Source organism: Pan troglodytes, chromosome 3 (genome assembly GCF_028858775.2).
Source record: "Pan troglodytes isolate AG18354 chromosome 3, NHGRI_mPanTro3-v2.0_pri, whole genome shotgun sequence".
Lineage (NCBI taxonomy): Eukaryota > Metazoa > Chordata > Mammalia > Primates > Hominidae > Pan > Pan troglodytes.
Window position 1 is genome coordinate 7,716,691 of NC_072401.2, and position 19,970 is coordinate 7,736,660.

The 19,970-nt window shown below is 46.9% G+C and overlaps 1 protein-coding gene across 5 annotated transcripts in view; it reads left to right on the forward strand.

Annotated features, from left to right (window-relative positions):
- SORCS2 (sortilin related VPS10 domain containing receptor 2) overlaps positions 1 to 19,970 on the forward strand; it is a 552,106-nt gene that overhangs the window by 198,440 nt on the left and 333,696 nt on the right. For all 5 annotated transcript variants that reach the window (XM_016951273.4, XM_016951274.4, XM_016951275.4 and 2 more), the window contains exon 2: positions 7,305 to 7,372. In XM_016951273.4, coding sequence (XP_016806762.3) covers positions 7,305 to 7,372 — 68 coding nt within the window. The remainder of the gene's footprint in view (positions 1 to 7,304; positions 7,373 to 19,970) is intronic.

Sequence of the window (19,970 nt, forward strand, 5' to 3'; positions counted from 1 at the left end):
GTGAAGGACTTTAGGCATCCCTCATTTCCCATGCACAGCACTTCGATGGAATAGCTTCCCTGAAGTGGGATCTCCAGGCCAAACGGCACACGGGCTCGTGCTTAACTTGGCGGTTCTGCCCGTGCCCCACTGCGGGTGGATCATTCCTGCCCCCACGGGCAGTGCGTGTGGAGGTCTTGGAAAGCGGCTTGTTGGTGAACAAATTCTGTTCCTGCCCATCCTGCCTGCGCTCTTCCCCTCTGTCCCTGGCAGTGGAGCTTGTCTGGCTGGAGGTCTTCGTCCATGTTGGCTGGCGGGTGAGGTGGTCTCCAGACCAGTAACTCTTTAAGAACAGCTCCAGTTGGTGAGTGTGGAGTTACTGATGTGGAGTGAATTTGGCCAAATCCTGTGTGATGCCGGGACAGGCAAGGGTCTGAGTTGGGCCTGAGTGACGTGACCCGTACCAGCGAGGCATGTCTGAGACTCAGGCGGGCCACTGCCCGTGGGCCCCACTGATGGGACTTCTTACAGATTCCAGGGTCCATGTCCACACCTGGACGAGTATACAGATGGGGCGGGGGTGAGGAAAGACCTCACCAGGAGTGGGTCTTGGCTTTTCTGAGTCAGACTGCTGCTGATGAATTCACTCAGCAATGATCATTCTGACACTCCCTGTGTGCCGGCCCTGGTGAGGCTCAGGAGATGGAGGTGTCTGAGGCTGACGCAGTTCCTCCCCTCCTGGGGTGCACAGGGTGGTCAGGGAAGGCTTCTAGGAGGCGGTGGCCTTGAGAATGAGCAGGAGGGAGGCAGTGGAGAAGTGAGAAAGGGGAGAGCATAGCGATCCAAGTATGCAAATGCCTGGGGGGTGGGTGACAGAGTCAAGGCCGGAGCTCGTGGCCAAGGGGGTGTGTTTGGAGTGCAGTCCACGGCAGTGAGAGTGGAGGGAACCAGACTGCTGAGGGACGGGAGGAGCCCCAGCTTCCTGATGAGGCTGAAGGACAGTGAGCAGGGGTGCGGGCCTCCCTCCTGGGGACGACTTGCCAGGGTAGCCCCTCAAATGTGAGCGACGAAATGAAGCTTCTGCAGGCCTGGGGTGGGGCTGCCTGCAGGTCTGCATTTCCAGGAGCTCCCGGGAAGCTGCATGGCCCGTCCCCACTGTGAGGGGGAGGCCCACGGCTGTGCAGCTTAGCCAGGGAGACCTCAGTGACACTGGGGGCTTTCAGGGGCCTTGGACACTGACCTTAAGTTCTCCCTTTTTCAATGGGGTATTGATTTTGGAGTTTGCAATCAACACTAAGTTCTTGCAGTCTTTTAGTAGTAGTATTTGGTGCTTTATGTGTATTGATTGACAACTGAATTGGGCCTGACTCTGTCTGTCTTTTTGATGATTCTTGAGCCCCCGAAAGGCAGCCATGTGTCAGGCTGCTTCACAATCATTTCCCACTAGCTGTGTGGAAGACTCAGTGTCCTAAGTTGGAGGTGCTCAGAACGTTTCTTGCTTCTTGTCTTAAGAGGGGCACAGTTGAGGAGGCGATGCCGAGTGCTCCTGAAGAGCAAACCTGGTAAAGACGAAGCTTGGGGGAACTGGGCGCTCATGCAGGGCCAGGGTTCAGGCTGGCTCAGAAAACCTCAGTGTGCGTCTCTCCGAAGGGATTATTGCGCGTCTCTCCGTAAGGAGCTTGTACCCGGGGCCATTGCCGTGCTGCTGAATCAGGCCCCACTGCACAAGAGCAGAGGGAAGTGGCCCAGGGTCTCAGAGGAGGCACCGTGAACTTCTCTTGGATGGTGAATGGTGAACCTGACCCCCGGATTATGGAACAGCTGACCTCGTTCCTGGTGGATGCTGGTTACATTGGGGGAAGGATTTGGTGGAGCAGTATATGAAAATGGTCTTTTAGAAACTCCCAGGGCATGTTATTAGGTTTGGAATTGAACAGATTTCATGATGTTTGGGGGTTCTAAAGGCATCGATCGGCTCTAGTTTTTGGAAGGGAGCAACTCCTCCAATTGACAGGTGGAGAAACTGCGAACTCTGCGAACTCGGAAACGTGCCAGTGACCACTCAGGGAGGAGGGGCTGAGCCTTGGGCGTCTATGTTCTGATTTCTGGTCTAAGTTTGTGTGGATGGACACAAAGACATGGGGAGACCCTCCCGCAATCTCCAAGTTAGCACCATTTCTCAGATCAGGAAACCGAGGCTCAGTGAGCCTGGCCACCCTGCATCACACCCTCTTTGTTTTATTTTAATCCATCTGAGAAGTGCCCACTCTGCCAGGGCCACCTGGTAAAGACAGCATTGACCTCCCAGTTCATGCTGTTCACAGGTGAAGACGCTGACGACTTTGCTGCTGGCCCATCAGCCCTGGAGCTGAGACTTCCTCTGAGCCAGCCCCCTTTCCCCAGAGCAGCAGAAAGTCCTGTTAATGCCATTGTGGGTCCGAGGCTGGTTAGCCTCGGCTCCCTCCCACTGCCAGAGCTTTGAGACGTAGCCCAGGCCCCTCATCTCCAGGCAAGTTGGACGGCTCAGCACAGAGCAGAGGACCCTCCTATGAGCCCAGCACAGGGCTTGGCACTGAGTTGTGTGGTGGAGGTGGGGCCGGCTGTGGTGATCAGGGGGTGGGGCTCCATGGCCGGCCTAGGGTCTCTCCAGGAACTGAGTGTGGACTTCAGGGTTCTTTTCCTTCTGGGGAAGGGTACCCTCAGTCCCTCTCAGGGAGGGAGCAGGCCCTTCCCTGGAATAAAGCGAGAGGCAGTGGATGTGGGGGCTGGGCTGTGGATGTGGATCTACCAGGACCAGGGTCTGTCCCCGCCAAACCCTTTCTTTTCTCTGAACCTCAGTTTCCTTATTTCTAAAATGAAGCAGTGGTGATGGCATCCTGAGTTCCTGTGAGCTCTGTTGTTGAATCTGACACACCTCCTTCCAGCCCCTCACCCAGATCCGCCCTCACTTGCAAGGGAGGTGGGTGCACAATGGGTGAATAAAATCGGGGTGCCCTGCAGACACACAGTCCCTAACCATTAGCAGGGCTGGAGGAGCGTTGAAACTCGCAGAAGCTAGAGGAGTGGCAGCTGCCGCCGGACCGGCCCTGTTATTTACAGGGTTCAGCACAAAGTGAAAACACAAAGCCCTCGTTCAGACATTCTCAAGAATTTCAAGACAGCAACAGCAGAGCATGAAACCAAGCTCAGGGGCTTCGTGGCTGTGCAGGTCACAGACCTGGCCCTGGTCCTGGCTATCTGGAACACTCCACGCTGGGGAACTCCTCGTGTGGGCTCTCACTGGGCTAAGGAAGATGAAGCCTTGTGTCTCTCAGGGTTCTGGAGCCCGTCCCCTGAGGGTTAGGATGGGCATTGCTGTGAAGGAGCCCTGGGCCTCCAGGACAGGGCATGTTCCCCACCCTTAGGTGTCAGGAGGAGCGGGTGATGGGCTCTGCGGGGAGCCCCCGGACATCAGGGGCTTTGGGGTTGGCTGGGACTGGGCCTGAAGGACAGGTTCTCCCTCCTGTCTGCATCAGCTGCTGTGTGGATGCTCATTCGTGTCCTCATGGACTCACCCACTCATTGATTTACTCAAAGAAAGATTGATGGATTTTTCCACTCTGTGCTAGGCTCACGGGGGTTTAGGGGTGGGTGAGTCCCCGCCGTCATGGAGCTTACTGCCTGGCAGCCTCAGGGCGGGCAGGTTCGGGAATTCCAAAGAGGCTGAGGTCTCTGCCTGGGGTCCCGGGTTGACCTTTCAGGGTGCAGGGCTGCTGGGCTGGTCCTGGGTGGTAGTGCACCGGAGGAGCCCTGGGCATCTGCTTGTCCCGTGCTTAGGAGGCAGGCATCACAGAGTGGGGAGGGCAGCAATGAAGTGCAGACCCATAAAAGCCCTGGGCCTGGGCACAAGAGCTCCTGGCTCTGCTGTGTGCGATGCCACAGGTCACTGGGCGGTTCTGTGCCTCAGTTTCCTCAGCCGTAATGTGAGAACAGTAATATGGGCCCCTCCCAGTCGGCGGGGGGTGCTGCGAGAGAGTGGATGAGTCGATGCTTGTCACAGGCTGAGCTGGCACAGATTTGGAACCCAGCACCCCGGCTCCCGGGCCCATTTGGTGACATGGCTTTGGGAGAATAGGAACAGATTCGTGCACTGCCTTCCCCACGGCCGGGAGGATGGGAGGCGAGAGGATGAGACGTGGGGTGACGCATGTATCCTGAGGAGCCTTCGAAGTGACGAGGGGCGGCCGCGGCCGACCTCTTGTGGACAGCAGTAGCTCTTCTTTCCTCGTCTGTTGCTTGGACATTCCTGGCCGTCTGGGAAAGATCCCTGTGGGCTGCGGGCTCAGGCAGCCTCTGGATGGGAGGAGACCCTTGGCAACGGCCGGGGCTGTGTGGCTCTGACTCACATTCCCGATTTTTCTCCCACCCAGATCAAAGAGCCCCAAGGCTAACACATCAGCCACTGAAAAAAACTGTCCCGGGGATATTTCATTTCCAAAGCTGTTAGCTGAGGGCCCCAGAAGGGCATGTCGTAAGTGTTGGTTCTTTGAAACTACTTTTAATAGAAGTTTCTTCTGAAAACACAGGCTTTCAGCGTGGCAGTGAAGAGCCCAAGCTTGACGTCGAATTGCCTGGGATCAAATTCTAGCTCTGCCGCTTGCTGAGTGTGTAGTTTTTGGCAAAATATTGAAGCGCTCTCTGCTTTAGTTCCTTCATCTGTAAAACAGGGATAATAACATGTGGCTCCTGGGGGCGTGGGGGCAGCACCTCTTCGGTATCCCTGGGGCATGGCGGGGGTTGCTGTAACTGTGGGGCTCGTCGGTGGCAGGGCTGAAACCAGTGGTTATTAGCTATCATTATTCTGAATGACGACGGCTCCTATGGCTTATGGGTCATTTCACGTTTGCTACTGAATATTTAATCGTCACCATGGCATCATCATAGACTGGAAAACTGAGATGTGTTGAAGTCGAGGGTCTGCTAGTGCAGAGCCAAGCGTGGAACCCGGGTGGTCTGACCTCACTTCAGGGTCCTTCTCCTTGATGACTGCCGAGTCAGGGCGTGGTGGGGCTGCCTTGCTGTCTGGCTTCTCCAGCACTGGCCCTTCCTGGGCGACCTCCTTGTTTCAGCCCTGGGCAAAGCCAACCCCACAGGAACCCAAAGTCTCATTTGGCTTGGCCAGTTGAAGCCAGTAGAACGATTCTGTCCCCAAGACAGAGTGGAAGGGGGTCCTCTTGATGGAAGGAGTGCGGTGGTGGTGGGGAGGGGGGCACTGGCCTCTGCCCGACTTCACTGCATAAATGATCCTTCCTTTGGGTAAAGTCACCTGTATTTCTTTCAGTGAGTGGTGTGAGTGCTTGTTATATGGCAGGTGCTGTGCCCCGCAATGGGGAGATAAACAAGGTCCCCACCCTTCACAGTTTATCCCTCAGCAGTAGAAGCAGACCCTGTGAGCTGTGTGGGGTTGCAGGGAGGTCCGGCAGGGTTGGAGGGGGGTGTATGGAGGGGGCATTGAGCCCAGTGTCGGGGGCCTTCCTGGGGGTGGTGTGAGTCAGGCTGAGATCTGAAGGTTCAGCAGGAATTCACCGAGGAAATAGGGCTGGGGGATTTGGGGAAGAGCATCCCAGGGTGAGGAACGCCTTGTGCAAAGGTCCCAAATGCTGGGGTTTAGAATGAGGGGGTGGACTGGTGGGGACTCTCCCCTCGAGGGAGGGGGAGGAGGAAGCAGTCTTGCTGGGTGATTGGGTGACTGTCCACAGTGGCAGAGCTGGAAGGTACAGGCAGGAGTGACGGGGACGTGAAGCCAGCCTCACAGCAGGGTGCGCCCCAAACCCAGCAGTCTGCAGAAGGGCAGGGTGCCCTCCAGAGCCAAGCTCCACCCCTCAAGGCCAGGGCAGAGCCTGGATCTCACTGCTTCAAGATCAGATTGGGAGGGGGCAGGGATTTCCTCCTAGATGCGGCCGGATCAAACAGACTTTGAGGTCCCTTCCAGCTGCCACTCTAGGCTGTACAAAATCCCCTCTGGGAACAGCGTGACTATATCAAATATGAATCAATGGGTTAAAGTCCACACCCTGTCAGCTCCCCACTCCTCGGAGGGACCTGGCTCTGACGGCAGGCTGTGAGCTGACAAGAGAAAATCGCTTTGTTCCTGAACATGGCATAGCCAATCTGGCCTTGATTGACAAGGCCTCGCTTTTTTAAATCATCGCTGCCTGTAAGATGCACGCTGTCCCACCTCGGGCAACAGCCCCTCCTCATGTCCTCCCTGCTCAAATCACCAGGGAAAGAAAGATACTAGGTCAGCCCAGCTGCCATCTGTGGAAACGGCACCTTAGGACCGAGCACAGGGAGCTCTGCTTCCACGGAGGAGCCCGACCGTTGGGGATGACCAGGGTGGTGACCCCAAATAACGAGGCTAACAGCTGCTCCAAAACCCAAAGCTGTTCCCATCTTACCTCCCGGGGGCTACCCTAGCCATGGGAGTGTTAGGAACAGCTAACAGGGACTGGCAGTGAGTGAAATGAAATTTGATGTACATGGAAACGCAGTGGCTGGTGCAGTAATTGGGAAAATCTTTTTCCCATCAGGGCCGGTGCATCCTTATTCCCCACCCCCCAACTTTTTTTGTGTGCTCCTAAACACTTGTATTTTCATTTTTATAAATAGTTGCATTGTCTGCACAGGCCTGAAATGCAAACAGCGTGGTCAGGTGGGGCCCCATGTGTGATGAATGAATGAATGAATGAATGAATGGTTTCAACAACAACAAAAACGGGTGTGCGCCACAGAGGACTCCTGGGCCCCCAAGCATCTTGGCTGTGCCTCCCCAGGCACCACTCCAGGACCAGTAATGACAGACGGACCACAGGGACCTGCTCTGGTCTTGGGTGGCAGCCCCGGCAGCTGTTTCCAGCAGGCTTAGGGGATCCTCTAACGCGCTGGTGGAGACAGAGCCCCGTCTCCAGAAGCCTTGCCAAATGCGCTCCATCCTCACATAGGGACCACTGCCCTGGCACTCCCTTTGCCACAGTTTGGGATTGTCCAGGGCTGGGTTTGAATTATTTCCAACAAATGGCAGCTACTGTGTGGATATCACTGGATTCAGATGTTCCCAGAGTCATTCTGCAGAGCACAAGCACGTCCTCAGAGCAGAAATAAGCCCACGTCTAAGGGCTCTCATGTAGGGTGGCCCAGAGCCTCTCAGGGATACTGACTAAGAGAGGCCCCTGGGCGGCTGTTATTTAGAGACCCCAAATTCTGGCACGGAGTGGTGTCACTGTACCTCTCTTTGAGAACCTTGGAACCCACTGATTTCTGCCTTTTACTTTCTGTTAACACCACAGGTGATCTTGATCCTGACGAAGTACTACCACGCAGACATGGGGAAGGTTCTGGAAAGTTCTCTGTGGCGGTAAGTCAGCCCGATGGCAGGCCTTTCTCTTATGCACCTGCGTGCCATCTTCCCAGGCTCTCAGCTGAGGACCGAGATCCAAACACCTCACTGTGGCAGCCCCTGTGAGTCAGTGGCCTCCCGACTTTTCTTTGGCTAGAAAATGCATAAAGGAAAAGTTGAAAGTAGCTTAACAGTTTGGGCAGTGGGTATAAACTGCACTGCAGAATAGACAACTGTTCAGAAAGCGTCTTGGCTTTCTTTTCTTTCTGTTTTTCTCCCCGCTTCCTTTCTTTCCTCCCCGGAGGAGGAGGGTTTGCATTGTGAATTCAGGTCAGTGCACAATTTCCCTTCGCTTGTGCTCAGAACTTCACACGCAGCTCCTGGAGTCCACCAAAGGCTCTGATTATCCTCATTGTTTGGGCGTTTTTCTTTCTTCCAGGCTTAGCCAAAGAGCTTGGTAAATAAATAAGCCACTGGCGATGGGGGATATCTCTTTATGTGTGAAATGTGAATTCAGCCCAGGAACATTAGATTGCCCCTTTGAAGTTTTCAATGAGATGAGAAAGAAGGAGGATTTGAGAACCCATTTTGGTTATCATCCTCCTCAATATTTACATCCACTCACCCAGGAAGGGTACAGATGGTCCCCAGCCTCTGGGCTGTGGTTTCAAAGCTTTTCTCCTGCAAAAGATTCTCTTTCTTCCATGTACCGATTACCACCTCCATGTTCTCTGGGTGTGAAACCATTTTGGTTTCCAACATATGTTTCTCAAGTAATAATTAATTCATTTTTTCTATTTGAAATCCATAAAAAGATGCCTCTACCTGCTGATCAGGACCTCGAGTTGGTTTATTTTCTATTTTTGGCTTTGCTTTTAGCTAAGGGGTTTGGTGATTCATTGTGTTGGTTCTTAATGAGGGATTTCTGCGATGCTCTGGGAAGTTGTTGAAACATGTCTCAAGTTGGGTTCTTTCTTTGTGGTGGAAGGAATGGCATCACCTGGAGCCCACGGGCCTGGTCATCTGTGCTGCTAAATGAGGCCAAGCTCAGGGGTTAAGGCACTCACAGTCCCCCGAGTAGTCCTCAGCCGCTCCCAGCAAAAACGCTTTTCCTAGAAGCTCTTCTCGGTGTGGATTCACTCCCCAGACCCACTGGTCTCCTCTAATTCCGTCGTCACCACCAGAAAATGGGGGGTGAGTGATGGGTCGTATCCCTGTGTAGAGGACAGATGTTCCCTGCCACGGCCCCCCGTTGCTTTATGTGCTGGTGGGGTTGCTTTAAAAATGTCTCGTTCCTCCAGTGCTGGGCTCAGCAATGTTCACTACTTCGAGACAAGAGCAGAAAAGTGTAAGCTCCGTGGGCCCTGTGAAATGTCATTGCTGCTCTTTGAAAATGTATGTTCCAAGGCAGGTTTTGGAGGCAACACTCCTGGACGGGGCAGGCCCAGGGAGGGCGCCTTCGCTGCTGGGCAGAGGGTCTCAGGGTGGGTTCCTCAGTGACAAAGCGGACGGAGATGGTCAAGTCTTCTTCTTCCAGCAAAGGCCCTCAGTTACCTGATTTGCCCCAACTCCAGTATGTCTGTCAAGTGCTGGGCTGCAGTCCTCCTTGGCATGGAGGGATCTGCCTGGGGCTAACCGCCTCAGAAGTTTCCAGAGTACCCGCTTCCCTCCCCTCACTGCAGCCTCTCAGCGTGGCTGGATGTGGAGGCAATGAGACTGTGTGAAGTGTTGTCTGAACAGGGAATGATCTTTTCTTTCCCGGTGTGATCTGCACTTATACGACGGAGTTGCCGGCTTAGTTTACGTTTGCTGGAGTCCTTGTGCGGTGGGGGTGGGGTGGGGTGGGACTGACTGTGTCTGGCCCCCTGGCATGGGGCCCAAAACCACTTACAGGCTCCAGACAGGATTCCTCAGAAGCAGGTGGCAGCAGAGAGGCCAAACCACCCACTCGCAGCTGCTCCAAGGGTGGGGTGGTGGGGACTTCTTTCTGCTCCAGAGAGCCTCCGTCTCCATGTCTGGTAAATGGGGATAAGATGCCCCTGAGGGGAAGCTGTGAGAACTGAATGAGGAAATGTGTGAAATGTCCCTAGAACAGTGCATGATCTAAATTCAGTTTTTCTCCAAAGCAAATTGACAGATTTTAATTTTCCGTGTTCCCTTCTCATCACTGTCTCTATACCCAGATGTTTCTTCGCCTTTATTAAAAATGCTTGCAGAGACATTAGTCATCTTACCAAAGTTCACCCACATCCCTACCCATCGGAGCAATTACTTTCTTTGTTTATATTATCTTTTCTGATGCTAACATATTTATATAGGTAGAGACACAGAATGCAGTTTTATATTCTTTTTATCATTTATAAAATATGTTTCTAGTTTTTCCATGTAGTGACAAGGTCTGCGTCATCATTTCTTTTATGGCTGTTACGAGCCCCTGGAGTTGGTTCACTCTAATACTTAGCTGTCCCCTTATTGATGCTGCCATAAAAAACTTAAGCAGGTAGTTTTCATTTTCATTTTGTTCCCTGGAATGAATCAGTTACATGACAGCCAGGGAGTGTGAATGGATTTACAGCTGGTGTGCAATGGCATTCAATTCTTCCTCAAGACGAATGTGCATTCCCACCCGGGCAGTGCCCTGCATCCTGCCGGCGACTTTTCTAACTCCTGCTCATTTGACAGGAGGAGCTGAGGGCAGGAAGGGGACGGCATCATTGCTTTAATTTGCTTTTTTTGTTGTTGTTTGTTTCCTAGTAAGGAGGAGCAGTGTTCTGTTTTAATTACTACTCACATTTTCTGCTTTGCACATTACCTGCTCCTGTCCTCACCCTCAGTTTTGGGACTCACGCAGGAAGATGGTGCTGAGAGTTGAGAGCTTGCCATCACTCTCTCTTCAAGATGCTGCTTCCTCCCACCCCCACCCTCTGTCTGCATTTGAGGCCCCTGTGGATGGAAGGCTGGCGGTGCCCTCGTCTGGAGAGCACATATTAAATAGGGCTATTAAAGACACAATTAATGAATGTGCACTGAGTCTCCTAAGAATCCTTCTGTGTAATTGCAATAAATACACTTTTAATGACAGGTATGGTCTTTTCATTCTGAAAGTGGCTCGAAGCTGAATGTGTTTTTAATTGTCCTGCATTTGACGGGCCGCATGTCAGCGGCACCCCCTCCTGGCTTCCCTGATGATCCAGTGCTCTGCCCCTTTCTTCTTGTGGTGGTGATGGGGGTCTCCTGCTCAATCTCAGGCCCCCTTGAATCGGTGCAAAAGGCTGGGGGTGAGGAGGGGAGCACCATTCTTCCCTGGAAAGCCCCTGGTTGGCATCAGGGTTTGAAGTGTGCAGGGCGTGCTCCTCCACGTGGTCTTGCCCACACAAGCCACAGAAGCCACAGAGGGTTGAGCAAAGCTCGATGTGTAGACTGCGGGGTCTCAGCAGAGGCACAAGAAAGTCACTTAGAAAAGCCCTTATAAAGTGCTGCAGCTTGGGCCAGCCAGGGAAGGCGTGAGTTCAAGGTAGGTCCTCCCAGAGGTTTTCCCCGGGAGAGGATCTAGTACAGCACTTCTCAGACTCCACGGGCACTCGAGTCTCCTGGGATCTTCCTGCAAGGAACACATGGTCAGATTCCACCGGTCTAGGGTCTGGAGGGCAACCCAAGACTTTGCATTTCTAACAAGCTCCCGAGTGCTGCCCATGCTGCTGGTCTGGGGACCACACTTCAAGTAGCCAGAGGTTGGGCTGGTTAGGACCCAGGTTTAAAATCCTTCCAGGGTACTTGAAATAACATACAAGCCATACCCCCTGCAAAGACCCCATCCCCAGCTCCTACCCCATCCCCAGTCTCAGCTCCTCCCACTCTACCTCTTACTGTTCAATGTCCAGTGACAGTAGCCTCTTGGCTGACCCTGGACTACACTGAGCTCAGTCCCTGTAAGGGCTTGTGCATGCTACGGCTGCTGCCTGGAGTGCATGTGGCACCAACCCCAGGTACTGGATCCTGCCCCCCATTCAGTCTCCCCATAAACCTCTTTTCTTCAAAGAAGCTTCCCTCACTACTTGGTGCAAAGAGGCCCCCAGGCATTCTTTATAACCTCTCTCATTGAAATGTGGGAGTTCCTGTTTATGGTTTACCCCACCACCACCACCACCACCACTAGAACATAGGCTGGTTGAGGATGCAAGGATGGAGACCTGCCAGGTTTATCTTATTGATCACCAGATCCCTGGAACCAAACTCAGATCTGGCATAGGAGATACATGTTGGGCATTGCATGAATGGATTGACAGATGGACAGCCGGGTGGATGGATGAATGGACAGATGGATGGATGGACAGATGGACGAATGGCTTGACAGATGGATGGATGAATGGATGGATGGATGGACAGATGGATGAATGGATGGATGGATGGACAGATAGATGAATGGATTAATAGATGGATAGAAGAATGGATGGATGGATGGATGGATGGGGAGATGGATGGATGGATGGATGAATGGAAGAATAGATGGATAGATTAATGGATGGACATATGGATGGATGGATGAATGGAGAGATGGATGAATGGATAGATAGATGGATAGATGAATGGATGGATGGATGGATGAATGGATAGATGAATGAATGGATTGATAGGTGGATAGATGAATTGATGGACAGATGGATGGATGGACAGATGGACAGATGGATGAATGGATTGATGGGTGGATGAATGGATGGATACATGGATAGATGAATGGATGGATAGATGGGTGGACGAATGGATGGATAGATGGATGGACTGATAGATGGACAGATGGATGAATGGATTGATGGATGGATGGATGAATAGATGGATATATGGATGGATGGGTGGGTGGATGGATGGATAGATGAATAGATGGATATATGGATGGATGGGTGGGTGGATGGATGGATAGATGGATGGACAGATGGATGAATGGATTGATGGATGGATAGACAGATGAATGGATTGATGGATTGATAAACGGATGGATAGGCAGACAGATGGCTGGATAAATAGATGGATGGATGGACTGATGGATGGACAGATGGATGGGTGGATGGAAGAAAGGATGGATGGTGGTGTGGTTTTTGGGAAACACTGCTGAGACCGAGAAGACCCTTTACATTTACAGGGTCATCTTAGGGGATGCTGTGGAAGCCAGGAAATCAGAGTTGGCTCTGATTCTGTCAGGAGGGGCAACAGGGTTCTGCAAGCATTCTGAGCTGGAGAGAAAGCTTACTTTTGGCTGCTCCCTATGTCCTGCCTCCTGCTGTGATGCAGCCTCAGGGATCACCCTTGCTTCACACTGAGCACGGCTGTTGGGCAGAGTGGATTTGAAACAGAGGGACAGTCCTATAGACCAGGGGACTCTGTGCCTGTGCCATCCCTGAACAAGGACCACACTAATGCTGGGCCAACCCTACCACTTCCTGGGTGCATTTGACCTCAAGCAGGACCTTCATCCAGGGGCAGTCTCAGGATAATTGGGGGTGGAGCTGGTCTCAGGTTTTCTCTAGAATGACTTGGTTGAATCCTCTCCTTTTTGTTAGGGATAGGAAGTGATTCTTTTTCTTTATCTTCACTTTAATTAAGAAATCTTGAACATATCCTGAAAAGTACCGACCATGGTAGGACACATGCCCAGGTACTCACGAAACAGAGCCAAATGAATGTTCACTAAATAATCCATCATTCCCTTCTTCCCGGCCTCCCTTGTGGTTAATTTGGGGTCGCATGATTAGTGTGGGCCAGTGGATGGTGAGCAGGAATAATGTAGGTGCCATTGAAATTTAGGGCTTCAGTTTTTACCACACCAGAGCCCAGTCCAGCTCAATGCCTGTAATCTAGCTCTCATCAATGTCAACTTTTTCCATATATGTTTGGAATTGCTCTCTCTCAAAGAAATACACTATGATAGATTCTCTCCTCCATTCTCTCACACCCACCCTCACCACCCACCTGGAAGTAACCTCTACCCTGAAATTGGTGTGGGTCATACCCCTTTTATATTAAAAACATAAAACACAATATACACATCATAATGTATCTTGATTGTCTGTCCGTATGTAGATATGTATGTCTACCTGCAATCAATATGTTCTGCTGCTTAGCTTGTTTTGCAAAGAATGGCATTACTTTGCCTTTTGAAGTTTGCTTTATGTGCCCAACTTTGTTTAGGTAATTTGTCCATGTAGCACATGTAATCTATTTGATTCATGTATTCCCCTGCTGTGGGAGTGTTAGGATTTCTATCCTGAGATTTTGCCACTCCAGTCAGGGCTGCAGCGAGCACCTGTGAACACGTCTCCAGTCAGATGCTTGGATAGGGTGGAAGATGTGTGCACAACTTTCTTTTTCTCTACCTATTGCCAGCTTATCTGTGAGGTGACTCACTGCTCCACACCTTGGAGTCATCAGACTTTCCATGTTTGCACTCAAGTGGGTGTGAGATTACAGCTTAATCTTGTTATTTTGCATCTTCCTCATACCTGGTAAGATGGAACATATTTTTCTATGTTTATTGACTTTTTGGGTCTCCTCCTCTGTGACTCACCTGCTCATATCTCGTGCCTGTCTTTTTACATTGGGTTGCTTAACTTTTTCTTGACCCCTACCTCTCTACTCTAAAAAGCCCATGTCATTTCCAGGCCCCTTAATTTTAAGATGTGCCCTCCAAATGTGTCTTGAACTCCTGCCAGGTACCATTCATTCTTTCCCAACACCTTCTAAGGAGGTTTCCTCCTAAGAGTGTTTTACCATACCACATTTATGTCTCGAAGTGCAATTGTTAGAATAGCAATTCTGATGGATGGTGTATTAGTCAGCTATATGGCAATAACGAACCCAGTGGCATGCACTCAGCATTTATTCTCACATCCCTGTGTTGACTGTGGTTTGGTTACTTTGGCCAAGGCTTGGCTGGGTGTTCAGGCTGTTGGCTGATGGGTTTGGGTCTGCTTCATATCTGTTTATACTGGGACTCGAGCTGACAGGAACAGGACTGAGGCCACCAGGACATGTTCTTCTTATGCAGAACACCAGAGCTCAGGAACCAAGCTCAACCACACAAGCACGTTTTAAGACTTCTGCTCAACTCACATTTGCTAGGGTTCCACTTGCCAAGCCATGGTCAGTTTCAACCTCAATGGGGCAGGGGGAGTACAGTTTGAGGAGGTTGGTGGGGTGGAGGGAAGGGAATGCTTCCTGAATGGTAATTTAAGGTATTTCAAGTAATAGCTGATTCCAGAAAATACGTATTGTGTGGTCATATTTGATAAATATATTTTAGGGAAGAAAGTTTCAGATTTCTTTATGGTAGGATTTATCAGCGTCTCTGATACACTAATACACATTATACTTCTCCAGGAGAAGGTTACACAACATTTCTTAATCTCATTTAATTCCATAATCTTTAATTTTTCTTTAAATTTTATTATGATTTATATATATAAATTTATGAGGTACAAGTATAATTTTGTTACATGTGTAGATTGCATAATGGTGAAGTCAGGGCTTTTAGCGTATTCATCACCCGAATAATGTACACTGTATGCACGAAGTAATTTTGGATACTCCACCCCCCCATACCCCATCACAATTCCAAGTCTCCACTGCCTGTCATTTTCTCTGCCTCCATGTGTATATATATATATATATATTTTAGTATCCATTTATGAGTGAGAACATGTGGTATTTGTTGGCTGTAAATATGTGGCTTTATTTCTGGGTTCTACGTTCTGTTCCATTGTCTTTCTGTGTCTGCCTCGTTTCACTTAAGATAACCTCCAGTTCTATTTATGTTGCTGCAGAAGACATGATCTCATTCATGTTCATGGCTGAGTAGTCTTTCATTGTGTATATACGCCACATTTTCTTTATCCAGTCATCCATTGATAGACACTTGAGTTGATTCCACATCTTTTCTATTGTGAATAGTGCTGCGATAAACATATGAGTGCAGGTATCTTTTTGATATCCTAATTTCTTTTCCCTTTTCCTCTGGGTAGATACCTAGTAGTGGGACTGCTGGATCTAATGGTCATTCTATTTTTAGGTATTTGAGCAATCTCTGAACTGTTTTCCGTAGAGGCTGTACTAACTTATATTTCCATGAACAGTGTACAAGAGTTGCACTGTTCCACATCCTCACCAACATCTGTTTTTTTGTCTTTTTATTAATACCCTTCTGACTGGTGTAAGATGATATCTTATTGTGGATCTAATTTGCATTTCTCTGATGATTGGTGATGTTGAGCATTTTTTCATCTGCCTGTCGACCATGTGTATGTCTTCTTTTGAAAAATGTCTATTTGTGTCCTTTGCCCACTTTTAAATATGATTATTTGTTTTTTGTTGTTGTTGAGTTGTTTGAGTTCCTTATAAAGTCTGGATATTAATCCCCTGTTGGATGAATAGTTTGCAAATATTTTCTCCCGTTCTGTAGGTTGTCTGTCCATGCTGTTGGTTATTTCTTTTGCTGTGTGGAAGCTTTTCAGTTTAATTAAGGCCTGTTTGCCTATTTTTGTTTTAGTTGCCTGTGCTTTTCTGGTCTGAGTCATAAATTCTTTGCCTAGACAAATATTCAGAAGAGCTTTCCCTAGGTTTTCTTCTAGCATTTTTATAGTTTTGGGCCTTACATTAAAGTCTTTAATCCATCTTGAGTTGATTTTTGTATATGGTGAGAGATAGGGGTCCATTTTCATTCTTCTGCATAGGACAATTCATATTTCCCAGCACCAGTTATTGAAGAGTGTGTGTTTTTCCTAATTATGTTTTTGTCAGCTTTGGCAAAAATGAGTTGGCTGTAAATATGTGGCTTTATTTCTGGGTTCTCCATTCTGTTCCATTGGTTTATCTGTCTGTTTTTATAACAGTACCATGCTGTTTTAGTCACTGTAGCCTTGTAATATAATTTGAAGTTAGGTAACATGGTGCCTCCAGCTTTGTTCTTCTTGCTTAGGATTTCTTTTGCTGTGTGGGCTCTTTTTGGGTTCCATTTGAATTTAGGGTTATTTTTTCTAATTCTGTGAAAAATGAATTGGTATTTTGGTAGGAATTACATTGAACCTGTAGATTGCTTTGGAATGTATGGTCATTTTAACAGTATTAATTCTTCTAATCCATGAGTACGAAATGTTTTTTCATTTGTGTCATCTACAATTTCTAAAGAGGCGTTTGTAGTTTTCCTTGTAGAGATCTTTCACTTCCTTGGTTAAATTTATTTGTAGGTATTTTTCTGGTAGCTATTTTAAATGGGATTGCCTTCTTGATTTCATTCTTAGCTAGATCAATATTGGTATAAAGAAACACTGCTGATTTTTGTGGCATTGATTTTGTATCCTGCAACTTTACTAAATTCATTTATCAAATCTGTTTTTTCATGGAGTCTTTAGTTTTTCCAGCTATAAGATCATGTCATCAGTAAACAGGGATAATTTTACTTCCTCTTTTCCAATTTGGATGCCTTTCATTTCTTTCTCTTGGCTGATTGCTGTGGCCAAGACTTCCAGTACCATGTTGAATACGAGTGGTGAAAGTGAGCATCTTGGTCTCGCTCCAGTTCTTAAAGGAAATACTTCCAACTTTTCTCCATTCAGTATAATGTTGGCTGTGGGTTTGTTGTATATAGCCTTTATTATTTTGGAGTATATTCCTTCTTTGCCTAGTTTGTATGTGATGTATCATATTTATTGATTTGCATATGTTAAACCATCACTGTATCCTTGGTACAAAATCCACTTGATTGTGGTGTATTATCTTTGTGGTGTGTTGTTGGATTCAGTTTGCTAGCGTTGTGTTGAGGATTGTTGGATCATTATTCATATTGACCTGTCGTTTTTTTTTGTTGTGTCCTTTTCTGGTTTTGATATCAGGGAAATGCTGGCTTCATAGAATGAGTTTGGAAGTATTTCCTCCTCTTCAGTTATTTTTGAGCAGTTTGAGTAGGATTGGTATCAGTTCTTCTTTAAATGTTTGGTAGAATTCAGTGGTGAAACCATTGGATCCTAGGCTTTTTTTTTTTTTGATAGGAGACTTTATGACAGCTTTGATTTTGTTACTAATTGTTGACTTATTGAGGTTTTCTGTTTTCTCATGGTTCAATCTTGGTGGGTTGTATGTGTCCAGGAATTTATCCATTTCTTCCAGGTTTTTCAATTTGTTGGCATATAGTTGTTTATACTTGTCCTAGTAACTCTTCGTATTTCTGTGATCTCAGTTGTTATGTCTCTTTTTCATTTCTGATTTTATTTATTTTGAGTTTTCTCTCTTCTTTTCTAGTCGGTCTACTTTGTTGATTTTGTTTATCTTTTCAAAAGACCAACTTTTCATTTCATTGATTTTCTGTATAGTTTGGTAGTCTCAATTTCATTTATTTCTGCTCCGATTATTATTATTTCTTTCTATTAATTTTGGATTTGGTTTGTTTTTTCTAGTTCCTTGATTTTTTAAAGTATATGTTTATTGCTATAAACTTTCCTCTTAGTATTTCCTTGCTGTATCCCATAGATTTGGGTGTGTTGTGTTTCCATTTTAGTTTGTTTCAAGAAATTTTATAATTTCTTTCTCAATTTCTTTATTGACCCATTGGCCGTTCAGGAGCATGTTGTTTAATTTCCATGTGTTTGTGGAGTTTCTGATGTTCTTCTTGTAATTGATTTCTAGTTTTATTTATTTGCGGTCAGAAAAGATACTTGATATGATTTCTACTTTTAAAAATTTGTTCAGACCTGTTTCGTGGCCTAAGATATGGTCTATTCTGGAGAATGTTCTATGTGCTGATGAATTCTATAGCATTTGGGTGAAATGTTCCATAAATGCCAGTTAGGCCTATTAGGTCTAGTGTGTAGTTTAACTCTGATGTTCCTTTGTTGATCTTCTGTCTGGGTGATCTGTCCATAGCTGCTCATAACTGAGAGGAGTGTTAAAGTCCCCTGCTGTTACTGTATTTCAGTCTATCTCTTCCTTTAGATTTATTAATGTTTGCTTTATATACTTGGGAGATTCGTGTTGAGGGCATAGGTATTTAGAATTGTTATATCCTCATGGTGCATTGACCCCTTTATCATTATATAGTGACCTGCTTTGTGTCTTTTTACAGGCTTTGATTTGCAGCCTATTTCATTGGCTATAAATAGAGCTACTCCTGCTCTTTTTTGGTTTCAAGTTCCATGGAATAACTTTTTCCAGCCCATCGCTTTCAGTCTATGTGTCATTATAGGTGAAGTGGGTTTCTCGTAGGCATGATATAGTTGAGATTTGTTTCTTTATTCATTCAGCCACTCTATACCTTTTCATTGGAAAATCGAGGTCACTTACATTCAGTACTATTATTCATAAGTAAGGACTTACTATTGCCATTTTGTTGCTTGTTTTCTGTTTATTTTGTATATCCCCTCTTCCTTTCTTACTATTTTTCTTTGTGGTTAAGTGCTTTTTCTCTAGGAGTATGTTTAAATTCATTGATATTTATTTTTATTAAATCTATTATAGGTTTTTGCATTATGGTTATCATGAGGCTTATAAAATCATATAGCATGTTATTTTAAAGTGATAATAATTTAGATCACAAAGAAAAGAATAGAAACAAAAAAAATTATGCCCTTTATCCTCATCTCCCCCATATTTTTACTTTTAGTTGTTTCAGTTTACATATTTCTATATTACCTATTTCTTAGCAAGTTGTTGTAGCTATTACTGTTTTCAATAGATGTATCTTCTGGGCTTCATACTAGAGTTATGAGTGGATTGTGTATCACAATTATGGTATTAGAGTATTCTGGGTTTGTCCATGTCCCTAATTTTACCAATGGATTCTAAACCTTCAGGGTGTTTTTTATTTTTTATGTATTTTTTGCATGCTAGTGTTTTTATTTTTTTTTCCTTTCAGATGGAAAAACTCCCTTTAACCTTTCTTCTAAGACAGATGTGGGGGTGGTGAATTCCTTCAGCTTTTGTTTGTCTAGAAAAGACGATATCTGTCTTTCATATTTGAAGGATAACTTTGCTGGCTATAGTATTCTTGGATGACAGTTTTTTTTTTCTTTTAGCACTTTGAAAATGTCTTTCCACTCATTCCTGGCCTGTATGATTTCCTTTGAGAAGTCTGTTGCCGGATGAATTGAAGCTCCTGTATGGGTTATTTGCTTCTTTTCTCTTGCTGCTTTTTAAATCCTCTCTTTGTCCTTGACCTTTGAGAGTGTGATTATTATATGCCTTGGGGGTAGTCTTGTTTGGGTTGAATCTGTTTGGTGTTCTCTGACCTTCCTGTACCTGGATATTTATATCTTTTTCAAGTTTTGGAAAGTTTTCTGTTATTATTTCTTTGAATAAGATTCCTAACTCTTGCTCTTCCTCTACTTTCTCCTGAACACCAATAATTCTTACATTTGCTCTTTGAGGTAATTTTCTATATTTTGCAGGTGATCTTTGTTCCTTTGTATTCTTTTTTCTTTTTTCTCCTCTGACTATATTTTCAAATAGCCTGTCTTTAAGCTCACTGATTCTTTCCTCTGCTTGACCCATTCTGCTGTTGAGAGCCTCTAGTGAAATTTTCAGTTCCACAGGTGTTTTTCTCAGTTCCAAGATTTCTCTCTGTTAAATTACTCTGATA